This window comes from Balaenoptera ricei, chromosome 3 (genome assembly GCF_028023285.1).
Source record: "Balaenoptera ricei isolate mBalRic1 chromosome 3, mBalRic1.hap2, whole genome shotgun sequence".
NCBI classification, from domain to species: domain Eukaryota; kingdom Metazoa; phylum Chordata; class Mammalia; order Artiodactyla; family Balaenopteridae; genus Balaenoptera; species Balaenoptera ricei.
In genome coordinates this window covers 31068740-31096347 of record NC_082641.1, presented here as the reverse complement: position 1 = coordinate 31096347, position 27608 = coordinate 31068740, and the positions used below count along the sequence as shown (strand labels likewise).

Genomic DNA, 27608 nt, shown 5'->3' with positions numbered 1-27608 from the left:
TTAAACTGCTAACTGAATAAAAACTACAAAGAGCCCCAAATCTGCCAACATACAGAACAGGGTGCTTTTGTCACATGTAAGAAAAGTATGGAAAAGAATAAAACTCAAAAGAAAATAGAAATCATGCCACTGTAAAAAAGGTAAATGAGGAGAGTAAGAAAAAAAAAAAGAATTTAATAGTTTGTTATTAACCTTTGATCCAGGATTCAAATTCTTCAAGGTGTCAACAGCACAAATGGAATTTAAAAGCTAACACACAGTTAGAAGTATCTTTAGACAAGGAAACATAATTATAAAAATGAGAAGCATATAATAAGAACTTTTTAGATAAACTCTATCTTTCTTAAGCAACTTCAACTGAAGAAAAATGCTTCAGCTCTTCAACATAAAGTTCTAGGGGTCTATATACTGGCTTAATAAGAAATTATTTACAGTATTTATGTGCAATTTAATGACAAAAATACACACAAACACAAATCTACCACTATAATAAAATGTCATGGTATTTTTAACAGCTATGTATTTCTGTGCATGATTCCACTTGACTCAAGAGGCTCCTAGGTCATTTTCTATAAATTGAATTTCCAATTAGGTCTTGGGAATCATAACATGATATATAACTATAACATTATAGCACCCTGAGACTTTGCCTGCTTTAATGATACTTGCTGAACTGCCTGGCTGTTTTAAAAGTTATTTTTAATCTTTTTTTTTTATTCAGGAGAATCTTTAGATTCTCTTAATACTATTCATTCATTAATGTGATACAGTATCATTTAAGGAAAAGATCACAAGGTGAAAAGTCAAAATGACCACTAAAAAATAGCCCCTTAATATTAGGGAACCAAGTTCTGAAAAAAATGTTTTTAATAGTAATGATGCTTTTATACACCAAAGTTTCATCATTTTGTTTTGAAAGTGAGAAGCAGCAGTCCCTTACAGCTGACAACCTAATCAAATATTACTAAAATTTGCTTCAGATATTTGCCAGTAATGTTTTGAAGAACTAAGCCATTCTGCTTTTTCAGTAATTCAGAAGTCAAATCATCACATATACTCCACTTGCAAAATAACTACACGATGATAATAATAAAGTATATCATCATTAAACTGTTTTCCCTAGTTAAAACTAGCCTGGTAAGAACTTATATGAAGCTTTCTGCATCAATACCTAAGAAAAAAGCACTTAGAATACTAATTTATAGAATTTTGCTTTAGAATGTTCTGCCACACAAAATCATCTTTATGTGTTGCCAAAGGGCACACCAAATAATTATTTCCTCAAAAACAGGATGCTTTGTAACCTTATACTTATCCCTTAAACTTTTATGATAAGCATTTAGAAAAAAAATTTAAGGATCTAGAAATTTAAATAGTATAATCTAATCTAAGATTTTTATATTTTTAAATGAAATATGCTTTAAGAAAGTCATTAAAATGGTAACCTAAGCATACTTAAGAACTATTAATAACATAGATCTCAGGCATCTGAAGAGCTCTCTTAAGAGATCTGTGGCTCATCCTTCTATTAATATGAACAATCTGTCTTTCAGAAGAACGTTAAAATAACCTGAAGGCTAAATTTTAAAAGATTACAAAATACTTAATAATTAATAGATCATTAACCTCATTCTAATTTATCTTTCATTATTAAAATGGAAATTTAGCAAAGAGTTTAATTTCAAAGAAATTATGTTCGATTTAGTTATCTTTATAGATGCTATGATTATTTATAATAAAAACATGAAAAGCATTTGCACATGAGTGATGTATGAAGATTGGGGAAGATCTTATAATTTTCTCTACTATGCATAAAATATTGCTAAATACGAAGTTTTAACTTTTCAACTATTGAAAGGTACTACACCTCTTCTGTAAAACCTGGAAAAATTCCATTACTGCTGCAAGGACTCTTGGATACGTTAAGAGCACGCAGGTTCTGATTCACTTCATCTGATTCAGTTCCACCATGAACTTATTCCTGTAAAGTGGCTCTGAATCTGCACAGGCCACTTTTGTCTATTCACTTTTGTTATCAGTGTTCATTACATAATAATCTTCACCTAATGATGGAAAGCCATCTCTATGAAGAATAATTTTAATATTTGGGACACTATTACCTGTAAGCCCTCTAAAGCACTGGGAACCATAAAATTAGCTATCAAAATACAGGTGTTCCTGAAGAAAATGCATACAAAAAGATATAATTTTAAGACCAACAACACTTGTCATCTTGATGCTGATATTTTGAAAATAGTATCTGGCCCTTAAAGAAATTGTAAACTCAACTGTGCTTGTACAAAACAAACTATATCACTTGCCTAAATCTACAAGTGATAAATGAAAACACTTAAAGCAAAAAGCAGAACAACTGTACACACAATAGCCAATTATAAAAAATGAAAACGTCCCATCCCTAAACCACAGTACAGGCTAAGTGACTAACTGTCCTATTCCTGTCCCAAATCCCAGTCTCTTATCCCAAATGACAATAGATAATAATTTACTTCTAATCAGGGTTATACTGCAAGAATATTTTAACATCATAAAAAACATTAGTGAAGCTAGACCATTCCTCATACTTGCTAACATGGAAAGTGGACCTTGGGAAAAGATGAAACAGGCAAAGATGAACAAAGAAACCCCCTCTTTAACAAGAGAAAGCAGGAATTTTCAGCACATGGAGATATTAATGTCTATGACAGCTCATCCCAGAAGCAAAGAAAAAGAGCCTTTTGAAATTAATTTATGTAATTACAGATGTTAAAAGTTTGAGCAAAAGATTGAGAAGAAGGTCCTTTAGGAATATTATAAAATATTAGGTTGCACAGAATTAACCTATCAGTGTATATAAATCTCTCCAAAGAAGAGAGAACAGGCCAAAGGAACATAAATATCTAGCAGCCAGAAAAGTGTCTTCTGTGTGTGGAACAGAGGTGTATTAGGTTATACCACAGCCTACGTAAAATATTTCTAAGCGTATTCTATCTCTTTTCCTGAATTCCATAGTTATCAAACAACCATGTTTGCCAAACTTTCTAATCTATGTACAAGGTACAGGTTTTTGATTTCTGGTCTATTGAGGGGAATGCTTCATTCATTCGTAACAAATGAATATAATGGGAAACAAGCTCAGAACCTAGAGCAGAGAGCCCTCAGTAAAACCATGTATACCACACAAGTAGTCTTGTTTGCTCCTTGCTACCAGCAATAAAATAGTTATAAAAAAGTACTCAGTGCCAAACCTTAGAATACAGTAAATATCAATTTTACGATATACAGTAGTTCTAAAATGCAGTGGTAGCCAGTGATAAATTCATTTCAAAGAAGTATTTCATCTCTCAAGGGCCGACTGTAAGACTACCACTTCAGAAAACTTTACTTTTATTTATGACCTCACCTATAAACTTAGAGCAACATACCAACCCTTTAATCTTTCCAAAATCTCAAGATAACTGCTTATATATAAAACACTATCTCATCATACAATGCAGAAATTGAATATAAAATGACAATATACAAATGTTAGCTGGTACCTAAAATTCCAAAGGTTTTCAAATAAAGCTGTCAGAAGACAAGTTAGAGATGACAGCACTAATATGAGGTCGGCCAAATCAGCATAACCAATTTGGGAAAAACCATCTAAATCAAACTGAAAATCAGAGAGTTCATCTTTTCCCTTAAATCTTAATAGAACCCGATACCTCTGTAAGTCAAATTACATTGTTTCAAAATTGTAAGTCAACTTTGCTCACTCAACTTTTCAGCTATCTTTGTTATAGTCACACCATCAGAGATTACAGAGAAAACTGATAATTAAAATTAAAATATACATAACAAGTGTCAGGAAGAACAGTATGCTGTTGGTCGATTTTGTTTTAATCTCCCAAAGAAAAGTTAGTAGTCTAAAATAAGTTTGCTAACATGCAATTAGCATTATTTACTATCCTTATTTCCATTCAGTTTTTTTTTTTTAATTTTATTTATTTATTTATTTATGGCTGTGTTGGGTCTTCGTTTCTGTGCGAGGGCTTTCTCTAGTTGTGGCAAGTGGGGGCCACTCTTCATCGCGGTGCGCGGGCCTTTCAGTATTGGCCTCTCTTGTTGCGGAGCACAGGCTCCAGACGCGCAGGCTCAGCAATTGTGGCTCACGGGCCTAGTCGCTCCGCGGCATGTGGGATCTTCCCAGACCAGGGCTCGAACCCGTGTCCCCTGCATTGGCAGGCAGATTCTCAACCACTGCGCCACCAGGGAAGCCCTCCATTCAGTTTTTAAAAGTAAAAACTTTGGTTTTAACAAATATGATACTGTAAAAGTTCAAAAAAGTAAGAAAAAAAGTTCACCATTTCCTCTGTTTTCGTTCCTACCAACAATTAGGTCATTAAAAAAAGATTATACTCCTTTTAAAGAATATAATTTTCCAAAACACAGATTAAAACGTCATGCAAAAGTTCAGTTTGCAAGGCAACTAATTATTTCTTGGTCAAGAAATTACAATTGTATATGTTTTCTGCAAAACTGTCACAGGACTCAGGAATTTTGGAAAGGTTAATTGAGAGCAGCTGAATAATACTGTTCTCTTCATTTGACATGCATATACTTTCATAAGTGGTTAGAGGAAGAGATATATATTGGAACCCATAGAGTTACTTCCTAAATCCCACACTACTAAGCAAAGAGAAAAAGGGCAAGCAACACTTTATTTCTTCTTTAACGTCCATGATTTGTTAGTTAAAAACAAAACAAAAAAACAACACCAGTTCCCTAGCCAATAAAATGAAGATTTCTAGCAATCTCTTTATTTGCATCTACCCGTGATTTATGCACTTAGCAAACACTGTAGTACAACAATTACCAAATACAGTAACGTTAAAAAGAGACAAATGATAGACAGGAAACCTAATACGAATCTTCAGCATGTTTCTTAGCAGAGGAACACAATTATCTAAAAATGATCCTGTCACATAATGAACAAGATCATAGATAAAAATGAGCTCTAGTCAACATCAAGAAGTTTTGCTTTATCATGACCAAATAGAAACTCTAAGAACTATAAATCAATCTAGAATATTGAACTATAAAATTAAATCTTAAAGTATTCTTTGGTTTGAATGGTCAAATATGTATATGCCTCTACTGTAGAGACATCAAATTCATAAATTACTAATTTCAACCACTGATTCATTAGTCTCTCTAAAAATTTAAGAGATTTTATACATAATGTTCACCAAATAATCAAGGAATTAACAAAACTTTGATTATAATTTTTTATAAAGCACAAAAAGAAAGCCCATAAACTCATAGAACAGGTGTCTTGAAAATCCATCCTAATACACTAGTCAGACAAAAGAGAACACTTAACCATAATCACCAACAAAAGATCCCTGATTCTTAAAGTCTGCTATTTCATATTAACTTAAAATTCTTTCCTAATTTGTTTACTTAAAAAAAAATTCGCATTATTAAGAGATGACAGAATTAGAAACTAAGTGAAAAATCTAACTGCATAATAAACATACACATAAACTTTTCTTAAATGTACTGATTCAAAATAATTCTATAGCGGTTAACCTTGTTTTGGTAGAAAAAATGTGAAGATGCAAAATTATATTAACCTAACTTGTGGAAAACACATGTAATATAGAAATGCTAATGTTCATTTTAGTAGACAAGCACAGATAAAATCACTTGGTATATAATAGGTGACAGATGTGTCATATAGAATTACCATATCTCAGATAGTGGTTTTAGATAAAAAATGAAATTAAGACTTTAACTTCTGAGGGATGAGCATTTTAGTAATAAAACCATAATTGAGGAGAAACATTAAAAATTATAAAATATAATGAGAAAAAAAAGAGTTACTTTAAAAAACTTTTTTGACATTATAATTAAATATTTGCTGAGAGCATGAAGTGGTAGTAATGAGACTATTTTACCTTTATCTTGAACTTCTTTTGAAAAGCGCTCCCTTTCAATAGCCGATTCTCTCTCTATTCGCTCAATTTCAGCCAATGCATCCAATTCCACTTCATCATATATAGGTCCCTGTTGTGATACCTGTTGCTGATTCTGTACCACAGAAGTCTGGGGCTGTTTTGTAGCAACTGAAGTGTTCTGTTGTAAAACAGGCACTTGATTTGCTGGAAGGAATGCTGTTTGTTCTTGCTGCGACAAACACTGAGCAGCATTTAATGGGCGGTTTACATCCTGTGGAGTAATGCGTGTTTTTGAAGTCTGTCCTGGGTACTGCACATTAAAAGGAATATCATTTTCTGAAACATTGCTATTTTCCATACCAGAAAGCATATCCTCTTGCTGGTCCATGTCTGAAGACCTTACTCGAGAAAGTCTTAATGTAAGTTTAGTAGAGTCCTTGGATGGAGAGCTAATGATATCATACATTGCAGCTTTCTCACTCTGGTCTTTTTCATCCTTGCCTAATTTCATTTTCTTTTGCTTCTTTTGTTTTCTTTCTGGAGAATCTAACAAGATGTCTGGTGGAACATCTCGAGGTGATGAGCAAGGTAGAGACTGAGACTGTAGGATTAAAGGTGGTCTTGATCCTAGAAAAACAATTCAACAGGAATGAACAGTTGTGCTAGTTTTACATTTTCAGACAATGTGATAGACATATTAAATAAGTGACAATACAGTACCGCTAGAAAAAATGTTAAATTATCTCATCCAAGCTACTTATTTACAGAACATGAAAAGAAAGCCTAAAGATGTGTCCCCCATGGTCTTTTAGCTTGCTGGTATATGATCCAGGTTTGAATTAAAATATGAGTATTCCATCTTCCAGACCAGTATTATTTCTATTTTTTCACGCAAAAAATATAAATACTTAGCTTGAAAATGGCAAAAGACTTCACTATTTCTAAAGATGCAACACAAATATTTTGGGTATGATCATCTCTATTCTCTCACTTATTATCTAGGAAAACTGATGTGTCTAAAGTAAAAATAAGTCTGTCAAATTACAAAAAAATAAAAAAATTAATCCTAGGGTGTACACTCACAGGAATACTTAATGGTATAAGAAAAAGGAAGTGGGAAAAATTACAACGATCAGTCTTCACTTACTTAACAAATTGGTGGTAAAGTATTAATTTATACCTTTATGTGGTCTTCTCTTTCTCCCTCCACTTAACATCGTTCACATACTCTCTTCAGCTTGCTAATCCTCCTTTTATTAGAAAAATATGCAGGTCCAGCAAATAAAATATCTTCAGCCCAGATCCCATTAAATTAAACACTATACGATATAAGGAAGTGTTAAAAGTAAGCTAATCGAATGGGAAAATTTTTCCTAGTTAACAAGCTGTCAATGAGGAAAAACTGCATCAATATGCTTCAGAAATAAAAGTATAATTGTATCTGAATAATATATACATTTCTTTGAATTAGATTATAAAAATTTTAAAAACCCATAGGAAATTATAAAACTCAGTCAAGCTAAAAGTGCTTTATATGGTTGGCCAAAAAATGTTCGTTCGGGTTTTCCATAACATCTTACACGTTATAACACAGCATACTGCCTTTTTATTTAAAGTTTACGTGTCATATTATATATATTTTAGAACAAACTTTAAATTCCAACAATTTATCTAAAAATTAAACTAGGCTAATTGAAGATGCATTCAACCTTCAAAACTAGTTGGAAAACAACCTCACGAACAGAAATAGAGGCTTCTGATGACTAATGTGTTCGTGAGGTTAACTGTTCTCAAGTTTTCTTCTCTTTCTATCTAAAGTTATCTATCCACCTAACAATCCATTCATCCATTCACTCATCTATCCAGCCTCAACAGTTAGAGGAAAAACGGTCTGGTTATCTAGAGCAACCAGCTATCCCACTGTAATTCCTCCCTGGCACTCTGATTATTTCTTACTCTGAAAATACTTGTAAGATATGTACCTAACTTTGATACCTAAAGTACAAATAGAGTTACTCTGGAAGTTGTTCTCTCTTTCAGAAGCCGGGTTATCTCTATGTCTGGAAGTTCATAGAATTATAGAATTAGAATGGCTCATAATTCTAATTATTGAATTAGAATGGCTCATAAAAGTTCAACTGTCACCTCATGAAGAATATCCCTGATCAAAGAGTTCCAACATAATCTATGAAAAAAAAAAATCTTTACAATGAGGCAGACCAGTCCATGTTTTAGACAGCTATAATTAGAATTTCTCACAGATAGATAAAATTTATTATCAGCTATATTGCAATTAATTAAAAGCTACTTCTTTAAAGTGGATACAATATTCTCTTCCAACAAACTTGGATGACTCCAATTATTAGACCTTAGTTTTAAGTATTTTAAAAAATAGCTCAAATCTGGACTTAGAATTTTGTGACTCTATTATACACAGAAGACCACACAAGGTTCTTTGGGAATTTGAAGATAAATAAAATAAAATTCATGTCCATAAGATAGTACAGGATAAGTTATTAGAAAAAACAGAAACTAACGGCTTGGGGAAACCAGGGAAGGGTCCAAAGAAGATCACCCATTTAACTTAGAATTTGAAGAATTAATACGATTTTAATAAGTAGAAATGAAAGTAGGTGTAAGAGATCTAGTGAAGTAATTAACATAGAACAGGCCAGATTTTGATAAATGACTACCTAAGAAGTAAGAGAAGACTTTAAAGATAATTCAGGATTTGGAATAGCATTAAGAGAAACAGGAATGGAGGAAAGAACAGTGAGAACAATTTTGAACATGAATTTGAAATACCAGCTAGATATGAGGAGGTTTTGTCTGGAAATGAAAAATTACAACTTGGGAGACAGGACTGGAAGCAAAAGACATTGATTTGGGAGTCCTGTTCACAAAAGTAACAAATGCTATTACCAAAGTTGAGTAAAATAGCCAAGGAAAAAAGTACAATGGAAGATTAAAAATCTAATGATAGAAATCTTGAGAAATGATAGAGCAGAGAAAAGAGCTAATGAAGAAAAAAAAATCAATGAAAAAAGGAGGAGGAAAATAGGTGGATTCAACACAAAATAAGTTTGGGGGGGAGGGTGAAGATTGGGGAAAGCTGATCAATAATTTCAAATATTTAAGAAAGATGAAAAAGATTGTGGTTTGAAAAGACCACTGGATTATTAGTAAGAATGATACTGTATATATCTGAAAACAGTATCAGTAAGTACAGGTTCATTTTTTTCTACAGTAAGTGAAAAACAATAGAGAATAATTTTTGGTAACTGCATTAAGAAGTCTGAATTCTTTACTCAACTGAAGTGTGAAAAATTTAAGGAAATTTTAGTTACAATGATACCTTTTGGAGTTCCATCACTTCCAGCAGGGGAACATACTGGCTGTGGAGACCTCAAGGGAAAAGATGCAGCATTCCTCATTGTTGAAGAATCTCCATCCTAGGAATAGAGTATAACATTTATATCTTGAATGATAGAAGAGGCTTTATAGAAATCTTAAAGAGAACCAATAAAAGACATAAATTACTGACAGGTAAAGTGTTGGTATTCAAAAGCATAATTCTTCTGCACTTTCCTGTTTTCTTCGTGGTATATCTTAGAAGAATTGAAATTGTATCCAAAAGAATCAACAGCCTAAGCATAGCAATGAATAAGAAAACTGGTATTACTAGTATGCTCCATTTTTGTTTGCTATTTTCTACCAAAGGAGCTCTGAACATCCCACCAGGCTGTAAATGTAAATGTCTTGAGGGCAGAGTCCAATGTCATCTTTGTTAAACTTAAATACATGTAACTTATGTGATAATACCACCAAGCCAATGACAAGACAGATTTCCAGTATGTGGAATATTTCAGTAACATTAAAGCAACATTAAATTTCAGGGAAAAAATTTCTGTACAAGTCTTAGAGGGAAAAAGAGCTAAGCACTAATAAATAAAGGCTCATTATTTAAGAGGACATCTTTGTGTGAGCAAACATTTAAAAATGAAGTATATTTCATTAAGGACCTAAACCTCTAGACCAGAGGTTGGCAAACTTTTTCTGTAATGGGACAGATAGTATATATTTTAGGCTTTATGGATCATATACAGTTTGTCACATAACATTCTTTGTTGTTGTTCTTTTAAACTCTTTATAACTGTGAAAATCAGTCTTAGTTTATGGGTCAGACTACCGGCCAGTTTACCAACCCTGCTCTATAGGTACAGCTAGATTCTCAGACCCAGTATAATCCTCAATAAAAGGTAGATATCCTTCAAATTACAGAATTGAAATACTAGGTTATGAGACAAATATTAGAACTATTTTATTACCTTAATGATAACTAATATATTACATACGTCACTACTTAGCCTGTGCACCATGTGTAGGTAGTCGTCACTTGAGCCATGTCTAGGATTATCAGCATGATGATTAGCAGAATTGCCAGACAACGAACCAGAAACTTTATTATCATGTAGGTTTCTCAAACCACCTGCAACAATGGGACTTGATACCGATGCTGAAATTAATAAGAATTTTAAAAAAGCTTTATAAAAATAAACTGTTAAAATTCTTACAGGACGATAATAATTGTTCGCAAGTAATATTTTCGCATACGTAAATTACAAAGACTAATATAATGAGCTGGCTGACTATCCAGAGCTTGATCAAATCTTAACACTTTGCCACAAGTCATTCAGATTGATTTTTGAAAAGAAATAAGACATTACATATGGCTGAAGCTCTCCGTATATCTGCATATTCCTCTCCTCTACTTCCTTCCCCTTATTCCCTACAAGTAACCACTATAATGAATTTAGAGTTCACTCTACCTATGAATACCTTTTTACCTTTGCTATAAATGAATATATTCTTAAATAACACATAGCACTATTTTGCACATTATGACTTTGTATAAATGGTATTGGTATATGTATTGTATATATCCTTCTATAACTTGCTTTTTAATTCAATATTGTATTGAAATGTATCCATTTTTATATATGTAGTTTTAAATTCATTTACTTTGAATAATTACATATATTCTGCTGCATAATGTACATACTTTATCCATCCTTGTGTTAGTAGTTTATTTTTTTATTTTAAAAAAATATTTATTTATTTGTTTGTTTGCGCCAGGTCTTAGTTGCAGCAGGCGGGATCCTTAGTTGAGGCTTGCTGGCTCCTTAGTTGTGGCATGCAAACTCTTAGTTGCAGCACGCCAACTCTTAGTTGTGGCATGCATGTGGGATCTAGTTCCTGGACCAGGGATTGAACCCAGGCCCCCGGCATTGGGAGTGTGGAGTCCTAACCACTGTGCCACCAGGGAAGTCCCTTGTTAGTAGTTTAGATTGCTTGAGTATTTTTGCCATCATAAACAATGCTGTAATGTATATTCTTGTATATGACTTTTTTTACAAACGTGTCTAGGAGTGAAATTGCTGGATATTCCTGTTTTTAAACTTTACTAAATATTAACAAATAGCTTTCCAAATTATTTATGTCCGCTCTACTGGTAGTAGATAAGTGTTCATACTGCTCTATATCCTTGCCAATGATTTTCGTCAATTTGAAGATGGGAAATGTCTCTGACAGCCACTTTAATTAGCATTTCCTTCCTTAATTAACAGTGAAACCAAGCATCTTTTCATGTGTATTGGACATTCAGATTCCCTACTTAACACAAAATCATAAAAATTACTGTCTGATATTTTCTTTCAAAAGTTTCATAGTTTTGCTTTTTCACACTTAGTCTTTAATCCATGTAAGAACAGAATATCTTTCCCACGAATGCTTGCTAGAACTTGAGATAAAACTGCCTGAGCATTTTTATCCCCACCCCTACTTATAAGGGAAATAGATTTTTAACAACTGAAGGAGGTATATGTATTTTAAACTGGAATAGATATTGTCAAACTGCTCTCTAAAATGGTTGTATCAATTTATGTCCCTATGAAGACTGTATGAAGTTCAAATTTCCCTGCACACTATAAAATGTTACTAATCTGATAGATATAAAATTTTATTTCAATTTAATTTTGATTTGCATCCCTTTAACTGTGAGCCAGGTTGACGGTACTTTCGTATATGTATTAAATCTTTCCGTATCCACTTTGCTTTTCTTTTTCAGTAAACTGTTTAATTCTGTAGTCTATTTTTGTCTTATTCTTATCAACCTGCATAAGATCTTGCTATATTTAAAATGAATACTTTGTAATAAATATTGAAAAATTTTTTTCCCTAAATTTACTTGTCCTTATTTCTTCTCTCCTATTACACAGAAATTTATAATTAATCTGGTTTTTTTTCCATATCTAGAATCCAGTCCTGCTTAGAAACAAGGCCTTCTCGACCCTAAGGTACCCAAAATTCACCCCATGTTTTCTTCTTACAATTTCTTTTTAAATTAATTAATTTATTTTTGGCTGCATTGGGTCTTCCTTGCTGTGTGCGGGCTTTCTCTAGCTGCAGAGAGTGAGGGCTACTCTTCGCTGCGGTGCGCAGGCTTCTCATTGCGGTGGCTTCTCTTGTTGCAGAGCACGGGCTCTAGAGCGCAGGCTCAGTAGCTGTGGCACACGGGCTCAGCAGTTGTGGCTCGCGGGCTCTAGAGCGCAGACTCAGTAGTTGCGGCGCTCAGGCTTAGTTGCTCCGCGGCATGTGGGATCTTCCCGGACCAGGGCTCAAACCCGTGTCCCCTGCATTGGCAGGCAGATTCTTAACCACTGCGCCACCAGGGAAGCCCCTTCTTCTTATAATTTTATGACTTAAAATACAAACGTAAATAGTTCATCCATCTAGAACATTTTTGCTCTAGATGATCTAGGAATCCAAATAAAATTTCAAAATGCCTAGCCAACCAATCCAACATGATTTATTAAACAATCCATTATTACACACTGATTCAAAGTACCACCTTTAGAATGACAAAATTGGAAAATCACCATTTTCCAATGACCAGTGTAAAAACTGATGAAAAGAGAATCATTATTGGATGGTAAACCCTTTAGGATAAAGATTAATAGGAAATAGGACAGTTACATGATCTCAAAATATCACCTGACAGATTGCTCACTGATTGCAAAGAAATATTATGTTCCTTATAAAAGAAGACATGGAGTAGTCATCACCTAAATGTCACTAATAATGAAGCCACTTGCCATTATATGCCCTCTGATGTGATGCAATATCAAGTGTACAACATTACTTATTTAGCACCCTTGCCAAAAATATACAATTAGAAACTAACAGAGCCTTTAAAATAACTTCCAGTTGGTAGGAAATACAGGAAGTATATAAGCAAATTAAACAACACAATGAGGAAACAGTGAAGTCTAGAATATGGGATATTCTACAACAAAAGTAGCACAGACTCCTCAAAAAAACAAAAATTACCGTCATGGGGAAAGGGTATGGGACTGTTTAGATTAAAAGAATCAAAAGAGATGTAAAAACCAAATGCAATGTGTGAGAAACTAGATTAGATCATATGTGGGGGAAAAAAGGTTATAAAAGACATATTTGAGGCAACTGGTGAAAACAATGTAGATGGTATCAGATGATACTACAGAAATGTTCGTAATTTTTTTAGGGGTAAATTATTACACTTGGTGTTTATAAAGGAGAATTGACTTCCTAGCAGATGTATTTAAGGACAGAGAGGCAGAATGCCTGTTGGTGAAATGGTTCACTGTGCTATTCTTTCAACTTTTCTGCATGGTTAAAATTTTTATAATATAAAGTGTTTTTTAAATATTACCTTTCACAAACTCTGAATTCCCACAGACATCTGCCTTATTTCTGGAACCATTTCTGTCCCATTTACCAATCTATTTGTTCCTTACCATATTAAATTTTCTTATTTATAATAATTTTGGTATCTGTGTGGGGCTAATCCTTAGTATTATTTTTGGTCTCTCAAGTATCTGAGAATTTCTAAGAAATGATTCATTACTGAATAGGCCCTCAAACTACATTTTTCTTTTGATTTTGTGATTTCAACTTATTCTTTTGAAAAAGCTGGGTTTATCTTGTTATAAAACAACAACAGTGTTTAAAGTAAGAATTTATGTTTTTTTTCTACACATATTTATGTGGATATTTCCGTATGAAGCAAATGTGTCCTTTCAATATTTTCCCTCTTATTAATTACATTTAAAATGTTTCACATAACTTTGGCATACCAGAGTAGAAGAGTAATATTTCACAAGTATCAAGAGCCCATATACACACATACTTCTGTTCAGCACTCACACTAAATTCTATAATTTTGGACGTGTCTATTCCAAAGGTGTGGTTTGTCTCCAGGTTTTTCCTTGACTTACTGTATAAAATAGGCTCAACCTACCATTTCATTATCTAGCTTTGGAAAACCAGAAGTTGGCTGTTTTAATAGATGACATTAAGTTAAAAGTTTGTAAGATAAAAGTTTATAAATGAAGCATGTTTTGATCCATGCATAATAAAAAACCAAGAATACAAACAGGAACTAATGACTGACTGTGAATGTTAAAAATTTGCTGTTAATTATGAGGGACAAAAACACAGATATCTGTTATATTTACCTTTTGTACTTTTCAAAATTTCTCTAAAAAAGTACAATATACTAGTAAATACATTATTTAATAGCCATGACATAGATCCCAACGCAGTATGATCTTAAAAAGACATATTATCAACAATTGACTTCAAATGAGAACTAGTAATCTAATCCCAGAAAATTTTGAATCCAAGAATATTAATTTTCCTCTACCAGTACTGTATCTACTTGATATTAAAATTTTCACACTACATATACTTTACTAATTAAAACGTAATTCTTCTTTGACTTAGTGCTACTGTAAGAAGCCCAATTAAATAAAGCGGTTCCTAATTTCATAACTAGATATATTCAGTTGTATAATATAATAAGGTAATCCAAAGAGTCAAATTACACTGATATTTTTATCTCCCAAATGACTTCCCAAGTAATAAATATAACATATTTTTAATAATATAAGCCACAGCTTAAAAGAAATGTTCATTGACAAAAAAGTATACAGTTTAGTATTTGTGTTTTAAAATTTATAAAAAGAAAAAAATGAATTTGCTGGGAACTAGAGGCATCCCCTGTAAATAAACAAGCAACTTTCTTACCTTGCTGCATTTGTGGATGTGTTGTATAACTTGAAGGATGGGAATATGGCATGTATCCTGCAGGGCTTTGTGGGGCATATGGACTAGGCACTGGGCTGTTTTGTTGTGGCATAAATCTGTTCCCAGAGCTTGTCTGTGGTGGCACAAACCGGCTAAAACCCAAAATCCAAATAAACAATATCAGGAAATGAAATAAATATGAGATTCCTTGATATTTCACCGTCATAAAATTCTCCAAACTCTAATTTGTATAAAATAAATGTACACAGAAAAATTCTGAAAAATAAATAACGTACAAAAATCATTTACAATTCATAATCTAAGAGTTATACTAAGCAGTTTGTAAAAACTGGAGTAATTCATTTATTTTACATGCTCCCTAAATTCTACTCAATGGATTTTCTTATTTATCTCAAACACGCTGGTTATTTTAACACATTCTTTTGTTTGTATGAAATTAAGTTACTATTTATTTAAATTAGTATATTAGAGCATTTCCACATATAACATTTTAAGGCAAATATTCATGTGGGTTACTATTTAAGGCTAAGCATCTAAACTTTTTAACTACACGTAATTCACCATTACCTAAATGTATGTATACACTGTATATTCACAAGCATATTCACTACAGAAAACAGTACTTAATAAAATGATATATACATTACCTGGAGGGGCTATGTGAGATAGTGGTTTGTTGATAATTGGAAGATGCAGGACTACTGTGCATGGAATTCTGAGAAAGTTTATACTGAGACATCATCATTCCTACACAACATACAAAAATGGTAAAACATGTTATTTTCTTCCAATGGTAAAGCATTCTTTAAGTGATTTAAATCAATCATTCTTTCACAAACATTCAAAAGTTCTTTGTTCTTTTCTTTTTGACCAACATGTTAATTTTGAAGAGCAAAATATAGAAACTATAAATTTCAAGTACAACCAATTTTACCAAAACATCCTTTTAGCATATAACTAATCCAGGGACAGAGATAGAGATATAATTTTTTGTTTTTAAATTTACTTGCTTACTTATTGTCCTATCATTTAGCCTTAGAATTGAAAAGAACTTTCAGGGCTTCCCTGGTGGCGCAGCGGTTGAGAATCTGCCTGCCAATGCAGGGGACACGGGTTCGAGCCCTGGTCTGGGAAGATCCCACATGCCGCGGAGCAACTAGGCCCGTGAGCCACAACTACTGAGCCTGCGCGTCTGGAGCCTGTGCTCCGCAACAAGAGAGGCCGCGATAGTGAGAGGCCCGCGCACCGCGATGAAGAGTGGCCCCCGCTTGCCACAACTAAAGAAAGCCCTCGCACAGAAACAAAGACCCAACAAGCCAAAACTAAATAAATAAATTAATTAATTTAAAAAAAAAAAAAAAAAGAAAAAAAAAGAAAAGAACTTTCAGAAGTTGCTTTATCTAACCTCTCTCCAAATACTACACACTTCTGTCTACAACAGGCTTTTGGATGGTTTTCCTATTACATGGAATACTTTATTACATACATCTCCCACCTTAGGAGCTTAATTTTACAACTCTATTTATTTCATTGTGATTCGGACCTAAGTTTTAAAAAGTACTTTACTTAGGGGCCCAAAGTCTGAGGTATTGAAATTACCATCTGAAAGTCTGTTAACGAACAACAGAATGCTCCTGTTCTTTCTTCCACAGTAATTCTTGCCATAAAATAGGATTAAATGAATATTTGTTTAATGAATGAAAGTGTGAGAAGAGCTTTCAGATTCTCACATTTCTTTTCAAGTTAGACATTGTTCCTTCAACTGTTGCATAAGTGGCGTTTTGTTATATAGGAGATGCAGAAAAATTCAGCTATTTAGACACTCTAAAATCAAAGACAAAAATCTATGATTAACTCTGACCTTTCTTATGATATGTACAGCCAATCTTTCTGGGAGTTTCAAGTATCACATTATTTCCCCAAATTTCATTTCCTGCTGTTGATATGAAAAGTGCCTTTCACCAGAAACATTCAAACAGAAGTTACATGTTCATCTGCCAGGAACTACAGAAAGGATTCCAGCTCTACAACAGTGGCTGAATGAGATGAGAGCACCTTAAAGTCTAACACTAATAGCGTGTTTTCTATGTAGTCTAAATTTCAATTTACGGATTTTCTCTTCCAACTCAAATTCAGTACTAAATCATATAGTCCATGGCTTAATAATTTAATTACTATAACTACTGTTGCTGATTTTTTTCTTTTTTTTTGAGAGAAAGGGGGCAAGACTCCATGAGATGGGAATTAAAAAGTATTTTCTCCTGAATTAACAGTCATCACTGTGACAAGCTGGAATTACTAGTTTGGAGGCAGTGGCTTTATAAATAAAAGGGGCAAATAAAATACTAGTAGTCCTTTCCGATTCTCTCAGAGATCCAAAGAACTATGAACGAAGTGATTTGCACATTATTAAATTTTCTCCAAAAGTGTGACTCACATTTATATTTAACAACCAAAAATCACCTTTTAAAATTTTAAAGCCAAATGGAAAATGCTTAGAAAAAAAAAATCACAACATGCAATGAATCAATTTTTAAATGCTAGTTTGTTTTTACAAAGTAGGATATGGAGAAATGAAACAATGTTTCAGACTAAAAAATAAGCATATATAGTAAAAACCACAAAATATGGGACTGAAAGGTGAATACTCAAAGTTTCTTATTAGAGATATAACTTATAAAAATGTAGTATAAATAGCCTTGGAAGACTTCCTTTATTCAGTCTTACATTTATTTACGTTATCCTATACTTAATGCCCTTATCCTATTTCCTATTACAGGCATACCTCGGAGATATTGCAGATACGGTTCCAGACCACCGCAGTAAAGCAAATATCGCAATAAAGGGAGTTACATGAATTTTCTGTGGTTTCCCAGTGCATATAAAAGTTATGTTTACACTATACTGTAGTCCATTAAGTGTACAATAGCATTATGTCTAAAAAAACAATGTACATACCTTAATTTAAAAATACTTTATTGCTAAAAAATGCTAACCATTGTTTGAGCCCTCAGTGAGGTTGTAATCTTTTTGCTGGTGGAGGGTCTTGCTCAATGTTGGTGGCTGATGACTGATCAGGATGGTGGTTGCTGAAGGTTGAGGTGGCTCTGGCAATTTCTTAAAATAACACAACACTGAAGTTTGTTGCATTAACAATGAAGTTTGCTGCGTTGATTGACTCTTTCCTTTCATGAATGGTATCTCTGTGGGATGCAATGCTGTTTGACACCATTTTACCCACAGTAAAACTTCTTTCAAAATTGGAGTCAATTCTCGCAAACTCTGCTGCTACTTCGTCAACTAAAGCTTATGTAATATTCTAAATCCTTTGTTGCCATTTTAACAATCTTCATAGCATCTCAGCCACAAGTAGATTCCACTTCAAGAAACCACTTTCTTTGCTCATCCACAAGAAGCAACTCCTCATCCATTAAATTTTAATCACGAGATTTCAGCAATTAAGTCACATCTTCAGGCTTTACTTCTAATTCTAGCTCTCTTGCTATTTCTACCACATCTGCAGTTACTTCCTCCACTGGAGTCTTGTACCCCTTACAAGTCATCCATGAGAACTGGAATCAACTTCTTCCAACTCTTGTGAATGTTGTTTATTTTGACCTCTTCCCATGAATCATGAATGTTCTTAATGGCATCTAGAATGGTGAAACATTTCAGAAAGTTTTCAATTTGCTTTGTCCAGATCCATCAGAGGAGTTACTATCTATGGAAGCTAGAGTCTCATGAAATGTATTTCTTAAAATAATAAGACTCGAATGCTGAGATGACTCCTTGATCCATGGGCTGCAGAATGGATGTTGTGTTAGCAGGCATGAAAACAACATTAGTTTTGTTGTACATCTCCATCAGAGCTCCTGGATGACCAGATGTGCTGTCAATGAGCAGTAATATTTTGAAAGGAATCTTTTTTTCTGAGAAGTAGGTCTCAACAGTGGGCTTAAAGTATTCAATAAACCATGTTATAAACAAACATGTTTGTCATCCAGGTTTGTTATTCCATTTATAGAGTACAGGCAGAGTTGATTTTGCATAACTCTTAAAGGCCCTAGGATTTTCAGAATGCTCAATGAGCACTGGCTTCAACCTAAATTCACCACCTGTATTAGTTCCTAGCAAGAGAGCCAGCCTGTCCTTTGAAGCTTTGAAGCCAGGCATTGACTCTCCTCTCCAGCCATGAAAGTCCTAGGTGGCATCTTCTTCCAATAGAAGACTGTTTTGTCTACACTGAGCATCTTTTGTTTAGCACAGCCACCTTCATTAATCATTTTAGTTAGATCTTCTGGATAACTTGCTGCAATTTCTACATCAGCACTTGCAGCTTCGCCTTGTACTTTTATGTTATGGAGATAGCTTCTTTCCTTAAATCTCATAAACCAATCTCTGCTAGCTTCAAATTTTTCTTCTGCAGCTTTCTCACCTCTCTCAGCCTTCGGAGAATTGAAGAGAGTTAGGGCCTTGCTCTGGATTAGGCTTTGGCTTAAGGGAATGCTCTGACTGGTTTGATCCTCTACCCAGACCACTAAAACTTTCTCCATATCAGCAATAAGGTTATTTAGCTTTCTTAACATTCAAGTGTTCACTGGGGTATAGCACTTTTCATTTCAAGAATTTTTCCTTTGCTAGGTGGCTGTATGGGACAAGAAGCCTAGCTTTTGGCCTATCTTGGCTTTTGACACGGCTTCCTCACTAAGCTTAAGCATTTCTAGCTTTTGATTAAAGTGAAAGACATGTGACTGTTCTTTTCACTTGAACACTTAAGAGGCCATTGTAGAGTTATTAATTGGCCTCATTTCAATATTGTTGTGTCTCAGAAAATAGGGAGGCCCAAGGAGAGGGGAACTGCCAGTCCTGCCAAAACATACATTTATTGATTAGTTCACTGTCTTACATGGGTGCGGTTCCTGGTGCCCACAAACAATTACAACAGTAACTTCAAAAATCACCGATCAGAGATCACCAGAACACATACAATAATAATAAAAAATTAAAACTGCGATAATTAACAAAACGTGACAGAGACACAAAGTAAAATGCTGCTGGAAAAATGGCACTGACAGACTTGTTCAATGCGCGGTTGCCACAAACATTCAATTTGTAAAACAGGCAATATCTGAGAAGCGCAATAAAGCGAAGTGCAATAAAACGAGGTATGCCTATAGCCTTTCTTCCAATCAACAATCTCTCCATATTTTCTTTCATTCCAACACTCTTCCAGAGTATGTGTAATTCTAGCTGTCCTTTCACCATTCCTATCTGTCTCCTACTACTGCCACCTAGCTTATTAGTTCTGATGAAGATACAGTCTTGCCCTGCATACCTACCTTTGATTTCCTGAAAGGAAATTTCCCTGGATTCACTTTGGGAAATGGATAGTAACCATGCAATTGCTTTAAAAACACAACTTACACACAAATGTAAAGAATCAACAAAGTAATACTATTAAAAAACAAAACTAAGAAATGGAATGGCAAGCTTCATGGAGGTACTGTCAATAAATGTGGCAATATTCTTGAATACAAGTAACCAATTAAATAAACTAGACCTTCCCGGGTTCTCTAAACTATTCCCTTCTGACTGTTTTAATCTCGAGAGGGAAGCAAGTACTTGGGCTTGCCAGATTCAGTAAGCTTCAGACCAGAACAATCTTCCTAACTTAAAGGTTCTTCTTGACTACAGAAAAATCATATCTGTGTTGGATATCACATTTTTATGGGTTTTCTAATGCTTACTATAAATAGAATTTTCCTTAATAGTAATACTTATTATAAACCTTTTTCTATTGCTAAGGCAACAGAAGCGTTAAACCAATTACTACATAAGCATGAATATAATCACCATCGATACTAAAACTAATACCTGGTATAATTATTTATACATGTACTACATGTTGAGAAGCTCTGCAGATATTTTTATTTATTATTTGATTAATGAAAAGACTCCTTTCATATTTATTCTATGATTTTTTTAAATAAAAAAAATTCCTAAAGCTCTTTCATTGACTGAACTAATAAAGTCTGAAATATCTAGCAAACTACATATTAAGCTTTGCCTAATTCCCAAGGAATTTAGCTACATATTAAACTGCAAGAATGTTAACATCCATTTAGTTTCCTTTTCATTCTTGGCTTCATTCAAGGTATCAACACGGCATTAACAGATGACAAGCTAGCTTGTTAAAGGACACACCTGAACTTAATTACATGTGAAACAAGTTCTAATACGGGACACATTAAAGAAATATATACTATGAAATTCAATTATTAAAAACCTCACCACTTTGTACATATCTGTTCTGCATACTTTTCTCCCTGAAAACGTTAGGACTCCTCGCCAGGATGGCCTGCAACAAGACTGGTATGTCGCCTTCTGGATCATCACTGCCAAGGTTATCTTTCAACTCTCTGGCATTGAAAAAATAAATACAAAACATTAAAACAGTGATGGATGATTAAGAATTCGCCAGTGAAATTCAGACAACGCTGAGGCAGAAAATCAAGAAGACTTATGGTATAAAAATAAATTACACAAGCATGTCTAACAGTTTCGTGGATTTTTGAAGACGCTAATCCTAGAAGAAATAGAATTATCAAAAAAATGACAGAGAGGAATTCTTCTACGGACTTCTTTTCCCCCACCCCATTTTACTTTAAACAGAAAAAAAAAACAAAAACCCAAACATTATTTTATGGAACTATAAGTTTATTTAAGAATGTTCATATTAGTTTCAAAGGAGAAAATAGTGTCTATTCTAAACTATTCAAAATAATGGAAGGGTAGAGGTGATAATTATGCACAGAAGTTGATATTTGGGCTTGGAATATATTTTCTCCCTTACATCTGAATGTGAGTGGATCTGTCTTTTTGAGAATGTCCTCTGAATGAAATAATGTTGCCATGTTGGTTAAGACAAGACCCAAGGTTACATAATTTTCCCCTCTTTATTCTCTTCTCAAATAAAGCCATCAGGGGAAAAAACCCAAGCAAGTGGTTAAGAATAGCTGCAATTAGTAAGTAGCAAATTAGGTTCACAACTATGGAAGGTAAAGGATAAAAAAATTAAATATAGGCAGCATTTTAAGTCTTATATTCTACACGTCACTGTTCCACTCATTAAATCTAGTAAGATTCATAAAGATGGTATCCAATGATAAAATTAATTTCTGGGGGCAATCTTAAAGCAGCTCTCCATATAATAAATCATAACTATACATGTGCTATTTCCCTTATCTCTTTAAATATGTGGTGAAAACTTTTGATTAAGGATGTACATGTATAAGAAGTGATATAATATTTAGACATTGTTGAATTTCTGGAGTGACATAACCAATCATTTCTCAGTTTCTCCATCAGAAAATTCACATTTAGTATTTCACCTAAATTCATCAGGTTTAAAAATGGCCCTAAAGTATGTGCTACAGCTAATGGCAGAGACCTCTCCATTATAATGTGCTTTATCCTCATTCTGCTAAATAATGAACTTTAAGTTAAACAACAGTAAAAGAATGGAAGGACACATGAGTACCGCTGAGTAGTGGGTTGTGAACTTTTTTACATTTTTGTGTTCAGATATTATAAGTATATACTGCTTTTGTAGTAAAAAGTAAATTTTAAAAAGTATACTCATGCAAAAGTTCTGTAAATAAGCTACGTAATTTAAGTGCATATTATTTTAAAAGTCTATTGTGTGAAAATACACACCTATGTTCAGATTGTACTATAAATCCTGGAAAAAAATTAGTCCCAAATTCTGTAGTAGCCTTCCTTGAAGTTAATCTTTGAGTTCTTGTTATACTTTACACGAAAAGCATATAAGCCTGCTCCAAATAAAGCCAGCATTAAAGTCCCTAGTGCCTGGGAATTCTAACGACTCCAGCAATTCCAGGAAAAAGGGAGCTAACTTCATGAGCAACTTTAGACCTCTGCACAGATCTGTCTTGATGAATCCCAAGATTATTATAAGAATCAAAAAGATCCTCATAGAATCACATGGGTCAGAACTACTGTCTCAAAATAACTATGCCCTATTTAAATCTCATTAATATCTCATCACAGTAAGGCTATTCTCACTTGGATATTCAAGTAATTTAAAATAAACTATGTATTAAAGATTTTTTGAAATAAAAGTAAAACCAGGAATACTGATTCTATTAGTAAGACCAAAACTTTTCATTTTATTTTAGATTGTACTTACATGTGATCTGTTGATACCTGGTTGAGGCTATGCACAAGCTGTGAAACCAAATTATCATCCCTACAGGCCAAAAGGCAGTTCACCTCTTCTGCTATTCGTGCATTAAAGAGAAGGCTCTTTGTAGTTGTAGCAGGTAAAGGGGATGGAAGAGGCAGCTGGTTCAGGACTATTGGGAATAAAATCAGATTATTAGAAACTGAGTGACAGAAAGAAATCTCTTTAGTGTTTAAATGTATTTGGGGATTAAAAATAAGCTATAAATATAAATGTGACAAATTTATAAAAAGGTATTCCGTCTCTCCCCCAACAAACCCCAAACAACTCTATTAAAACTCCCCACACGTCCCTTGGACCATAATAGATTATACTACTCTCTAAGAATAAAACTCTGTGCTAACTTTTCATGTCTTAAATCTTTATTAATTTAATAAATGAATAAAAAAACTAGGGTTAAAAACTAATTTCCAAGAATTGAGACTATATTAATTATTTCTGTTATAAGATTTATCAGAATCAAATAAATAAACCAAGTAACAATACCTGACTCTTTACCAGATAGACAAGTAATGTGTGTTTTTAAAAGCTTAAATAAATACAAAAATAAAGAGCTCACTTTGGTAGGAGAACAACGTCCACAGAATAGGATTCTGAAGGAAGAAAAATATCTAAGGAATTTTGCTTTAAGTTATAAATTACTAAATAGTCTCTCTTCATTTTATTCTGACAGCAAACAAAAGGGCATAAATGTTTTACAGTAGTCTAAATTCAGTTATTCAATGTCTTCATATAAATGAAATTTGTTCATTTGTCTAAACTAAAAGTTAAGAAAGTTAACTACAGTGTCTTTGTTTTTGGTTTAATTTCTAATCACCTATATAGTATAACTATCATGCCACTCAGCCACAATGGGTAATAACAGGGTTTTTATTAATAAAAACACTGGAAACAAATTATTACTTAATAAGTAGGGCTTATTGGGCAAATTTTTAAAATGAGGTACAGCTGAGATAATGGGCAGACCACCCCCCCCCAAAGAAATTCCTGGTAGTATATTTGATTCTGTACTCCTACATATTATATGAATTTATGGCTTACTTATAACAAAGTGATAACCAAAACTAAAGACTGTTTCAAAAGCTTTCTTACCTGCGTTATTCTAACCCTACTGGCTACTTTCTTGTTATGTCAGATTTTATAAACTAGCCCTGCTGCAAAGCTGTAGGCTGTTATCTATTTTACCCCCACTTAAACCAGCTGGACATTAATAACAGAAAAAAATAGTATTTGAGGGAAAACAGATGAAAACATTTCTTGAAGTTATTTTCTTATGGTTCCTTTTATGAAGCCCCATATCTTGCATAATGCTTGCTATACAAAGAAAAGTATGTCATCTCCTCACGGTCTACCCTCCCCTCTCATATCTCTTTTTCCCTTTATTCAGGTAGGATAAGGACTAACATTGTGAGGAGCTTTTTGCACCATTACCCAGGGACTAAGTATTAGAGTTGCCTACCAAAAGAATGAGTCCCTAAAATATTATGCTACACTAATTAAATCTCAAGAGAATGAAGATGTTCTTAAACTTAAGTGTTCACGGTAAAATAGGCTCTTGACATCTATGACAAACTCCAAAAGATTACTAAACATGACATCCAAAATAAACGTCACTAAGAAATCAGATTATGTTGGGCTATCAAATTTTCTTCTTTGAAGGGCAGTTTCAGTTACCATTTCCATAAACGCTTTTTTAAAAGTCTGTAATAGTTCCTATATGCAAACCCATGCTTCTTTGGTTTTGATTTGTCTTAATGCTTTGTTCCAACTTCTTTGATCCTTACTTTTGCATTTATCCCTTTATCATATAAGCCCTTTAAACAAACACACACTACCATTTCTTAATGGGTCCTTAGCATGAAACAGAAATTAAGGTCTTATCTATTATTAGTTGACTACACTAATTCTGTTACTTTCACATTTATGCCAATAAACCAAAGAAAATAATGTTGTGTGTCATTCAAAATCTAAAATCTTTACACATTTTGTTATTTATGACGCTGCAAATAATTAATGTTATAGTCTCTTTAAAAATCAATGTCAGAGTAGAACATAAATTAGATAAAATAACCAAACTTACGGTCTGTGAGACTAGCAATCCCCGCAAGAGTAGTGATGGGGACATGGGGCATATCCCCATTCATCCTGAAGTTCTGGAATGGTGTTGCCTATGAAAGTACTTAGTTCAGGTGCCAGCTGTCATTACTTCCCATTTCCCAAACACTGCAACAAAAAACAGACAATTATTTGTAACAATATGTCAAATATATTACTACTAGGAAAGTGCTTAAAAAATAAAATTTTCTGCTTTTCTTGTTTGCTCAAGCTATATAACAATAATAGCCATCATGCATATACTACTTACTGTATGTTACACACTGCAAAGTGCTTTGTATACAATAACTCATTTAGTCCTCACAACAACCAACTAAAGTAGGTACTATTATTTTCTGCATTTTACTGATGAGGAAATTAATTTACATGAAGTTTCAAGTAATTTGTGGAGCAAAGATTAGAACCCAAGCAATCTGGCTCAAGAGTCTGTGTAACTAGTAGGCTATATTACCGGACAGGGATACTCAATTTTGACAAGCACTATTTTCTTTGCCACATCATAAATACATAAAAATTTAGCTTCAACTTGCCTTTCTAGTAAATAATGTGCACATTATTAAAAGATTTGTCTTATTAAATAGCTTCATAAAATAAACGGCAAACAAAAGAAGTCTGCTCTACATCAATTATCTAAGACATAGTGCTAAAATAGAAAACTGAATTGTAATTTTTAGTTTAAACAGTTTAAATGTTTTCTCTTTGAGGTTATACCTGCTAGTCATTAACTTTTAAGAGAACCTCTAAGTTTTTTGAATTAAAAACTTCAAAACAGTGTAATGATATAATAATAATAACTCCCCTTACTCCTACATCTTAATGCAACTTTACAATTTAAGTTTTTTCATTAAAAAAGTAGAAGTATAGGGCTTTCCTGGTGGCGCAGTGGCTGGGAATCTGCCTGCCAATGCAGGGGACACGGGTTCGAGCCCTGGTCTGGGAAGATCCCACATGCCGCGGAGCAACTAAGCCCGTGAGCCACAATTACTGAGCCTGTGCGTCTGGAGCCTGTGCTCCGCAACAAGAGAGGCCGCGATAGTGAGAGGCCCGCGCACCGCGATGAAGAGTGGCCCCCGCTTGCCGCAACTAGAGAAAGCCCTCGCACAGAAACGAAGACCCAACACAGACAAAAATAAATAAATAAATAAAAATTAAAAAATAAAAATATATTTAAAAAAAGTAGAAGTATATAAGTAGTTAAAATTAAGAACTTTCTTTTTCTTCACTTTTATTATAAATATGATATACTGACAAAAGTTCCTAAAACATACATGTATGGTTTAACAGTTAAAAAGTAAGCATCCATGGAACCACTCTAGCAATCTAGCTCCTTCTAAAGATAACAACTATCCTGTGTTTTTATCAACAGTAATCATTTCTTTTTCTTTTTATTCCTTTAATGACTTTTATATGTACATTCTTTTCTATAGCTGGCTAAGGAAAAAACACTGTTTTCCTCTGATGAATGACTGACACAAAACTTGCTAGTAGAAGCCCACTATAGGGAAAAGGCACAAGAAATAGTATAGGAAAGATATAATTACTACTGGCTATCCTCTATTTTTCCTTTTGCTCCACGATGGACTTTATACTTTGAAGTAATTAATTTGATTATTTAATAATTACTAAAGAAGTTTAAAGAAGCACTGCATATTTAACAGTTGCATCAAGCACTTTAAAAACTCAGTTAGAATTTAAAAGCTGACAGAGTCATCAAAACAATACCGTTTTTCTAAGTTTAGGTTAATAAGAAAGTTCCATTTTATGATTAGTAATTGATGGGGAAAAAAATCATTGAATGCAAATTATGGATAGAACAGCACAAAACCTCTTGTTATTCATATATGACTCACTACTGTACATGTAAATTGCCATATTCATTCAAGCAGATTAAGTAACAAGTGACCGTGTTTAAGTATTTAATTCAGAGGATAGAAACCCATAAAGAACAATATGCTAGGGGATTCTCTTGTGGGCTATTTGACTTTATTCTATTTTCCTAAATTTCAGATGAGTAACACGTAAAGTAGACCCAACCCTAGGCTGGAGTTTTTTTTAGCCTAAAAAGATTTACATATTTAGTTACCACGTGTGAATTGGAAGATTAATAAATCTAACCATAATATTTTTCTCAGTTGATATAA

General features: G+C 33.4%; 1 protein-coding gene across 3 annotated transcripts in view; it reads right to left on the bottom strand.

The window, feature by feature from the left end:
* The window catches only part of NIPBL (NIPBL cohesin loading factor), a 200703-nt gene that overhangs the window by 90794 nt on the left and 82301 nt on the right, over positions 1-27608 (bottom strand). For all 3 annotated transcript variants that reach the window (XM_059916247.1, XM_059916245.1, XM_059916246.1), the window contains exons 2-9: positions 25433-25575; positions 23299-23464; positions 21381-21508; positions 15737-15836; positions 15069-15220; positions 10295-10455; positions 9295-9391; positions 5940-6566 (exon numbers count right to left, since the gene is read on the bottom strand). In XM_059916247.1, coding sequence (XP_059772230.1) covers positions 5940-6566; positions 9295-9391; positions 10295-10455; positions 15069-15220; positions 15737-15836; positions 21381-21508; positions 23299-23464; positions 25433-25496 — 1495 coding nt within the window. In that variant the 5' untranslated portion in view covers positions 25497-25575. The remainder of the gene's footprint in view (positions 1-5939; positions 6567-9294; positions 9392-10294; positions 10456-15068; positions 15221-15736; positions 15837-21380; positions 21509-23298; positions 23465-25432; positions 25576-27608) is intronic.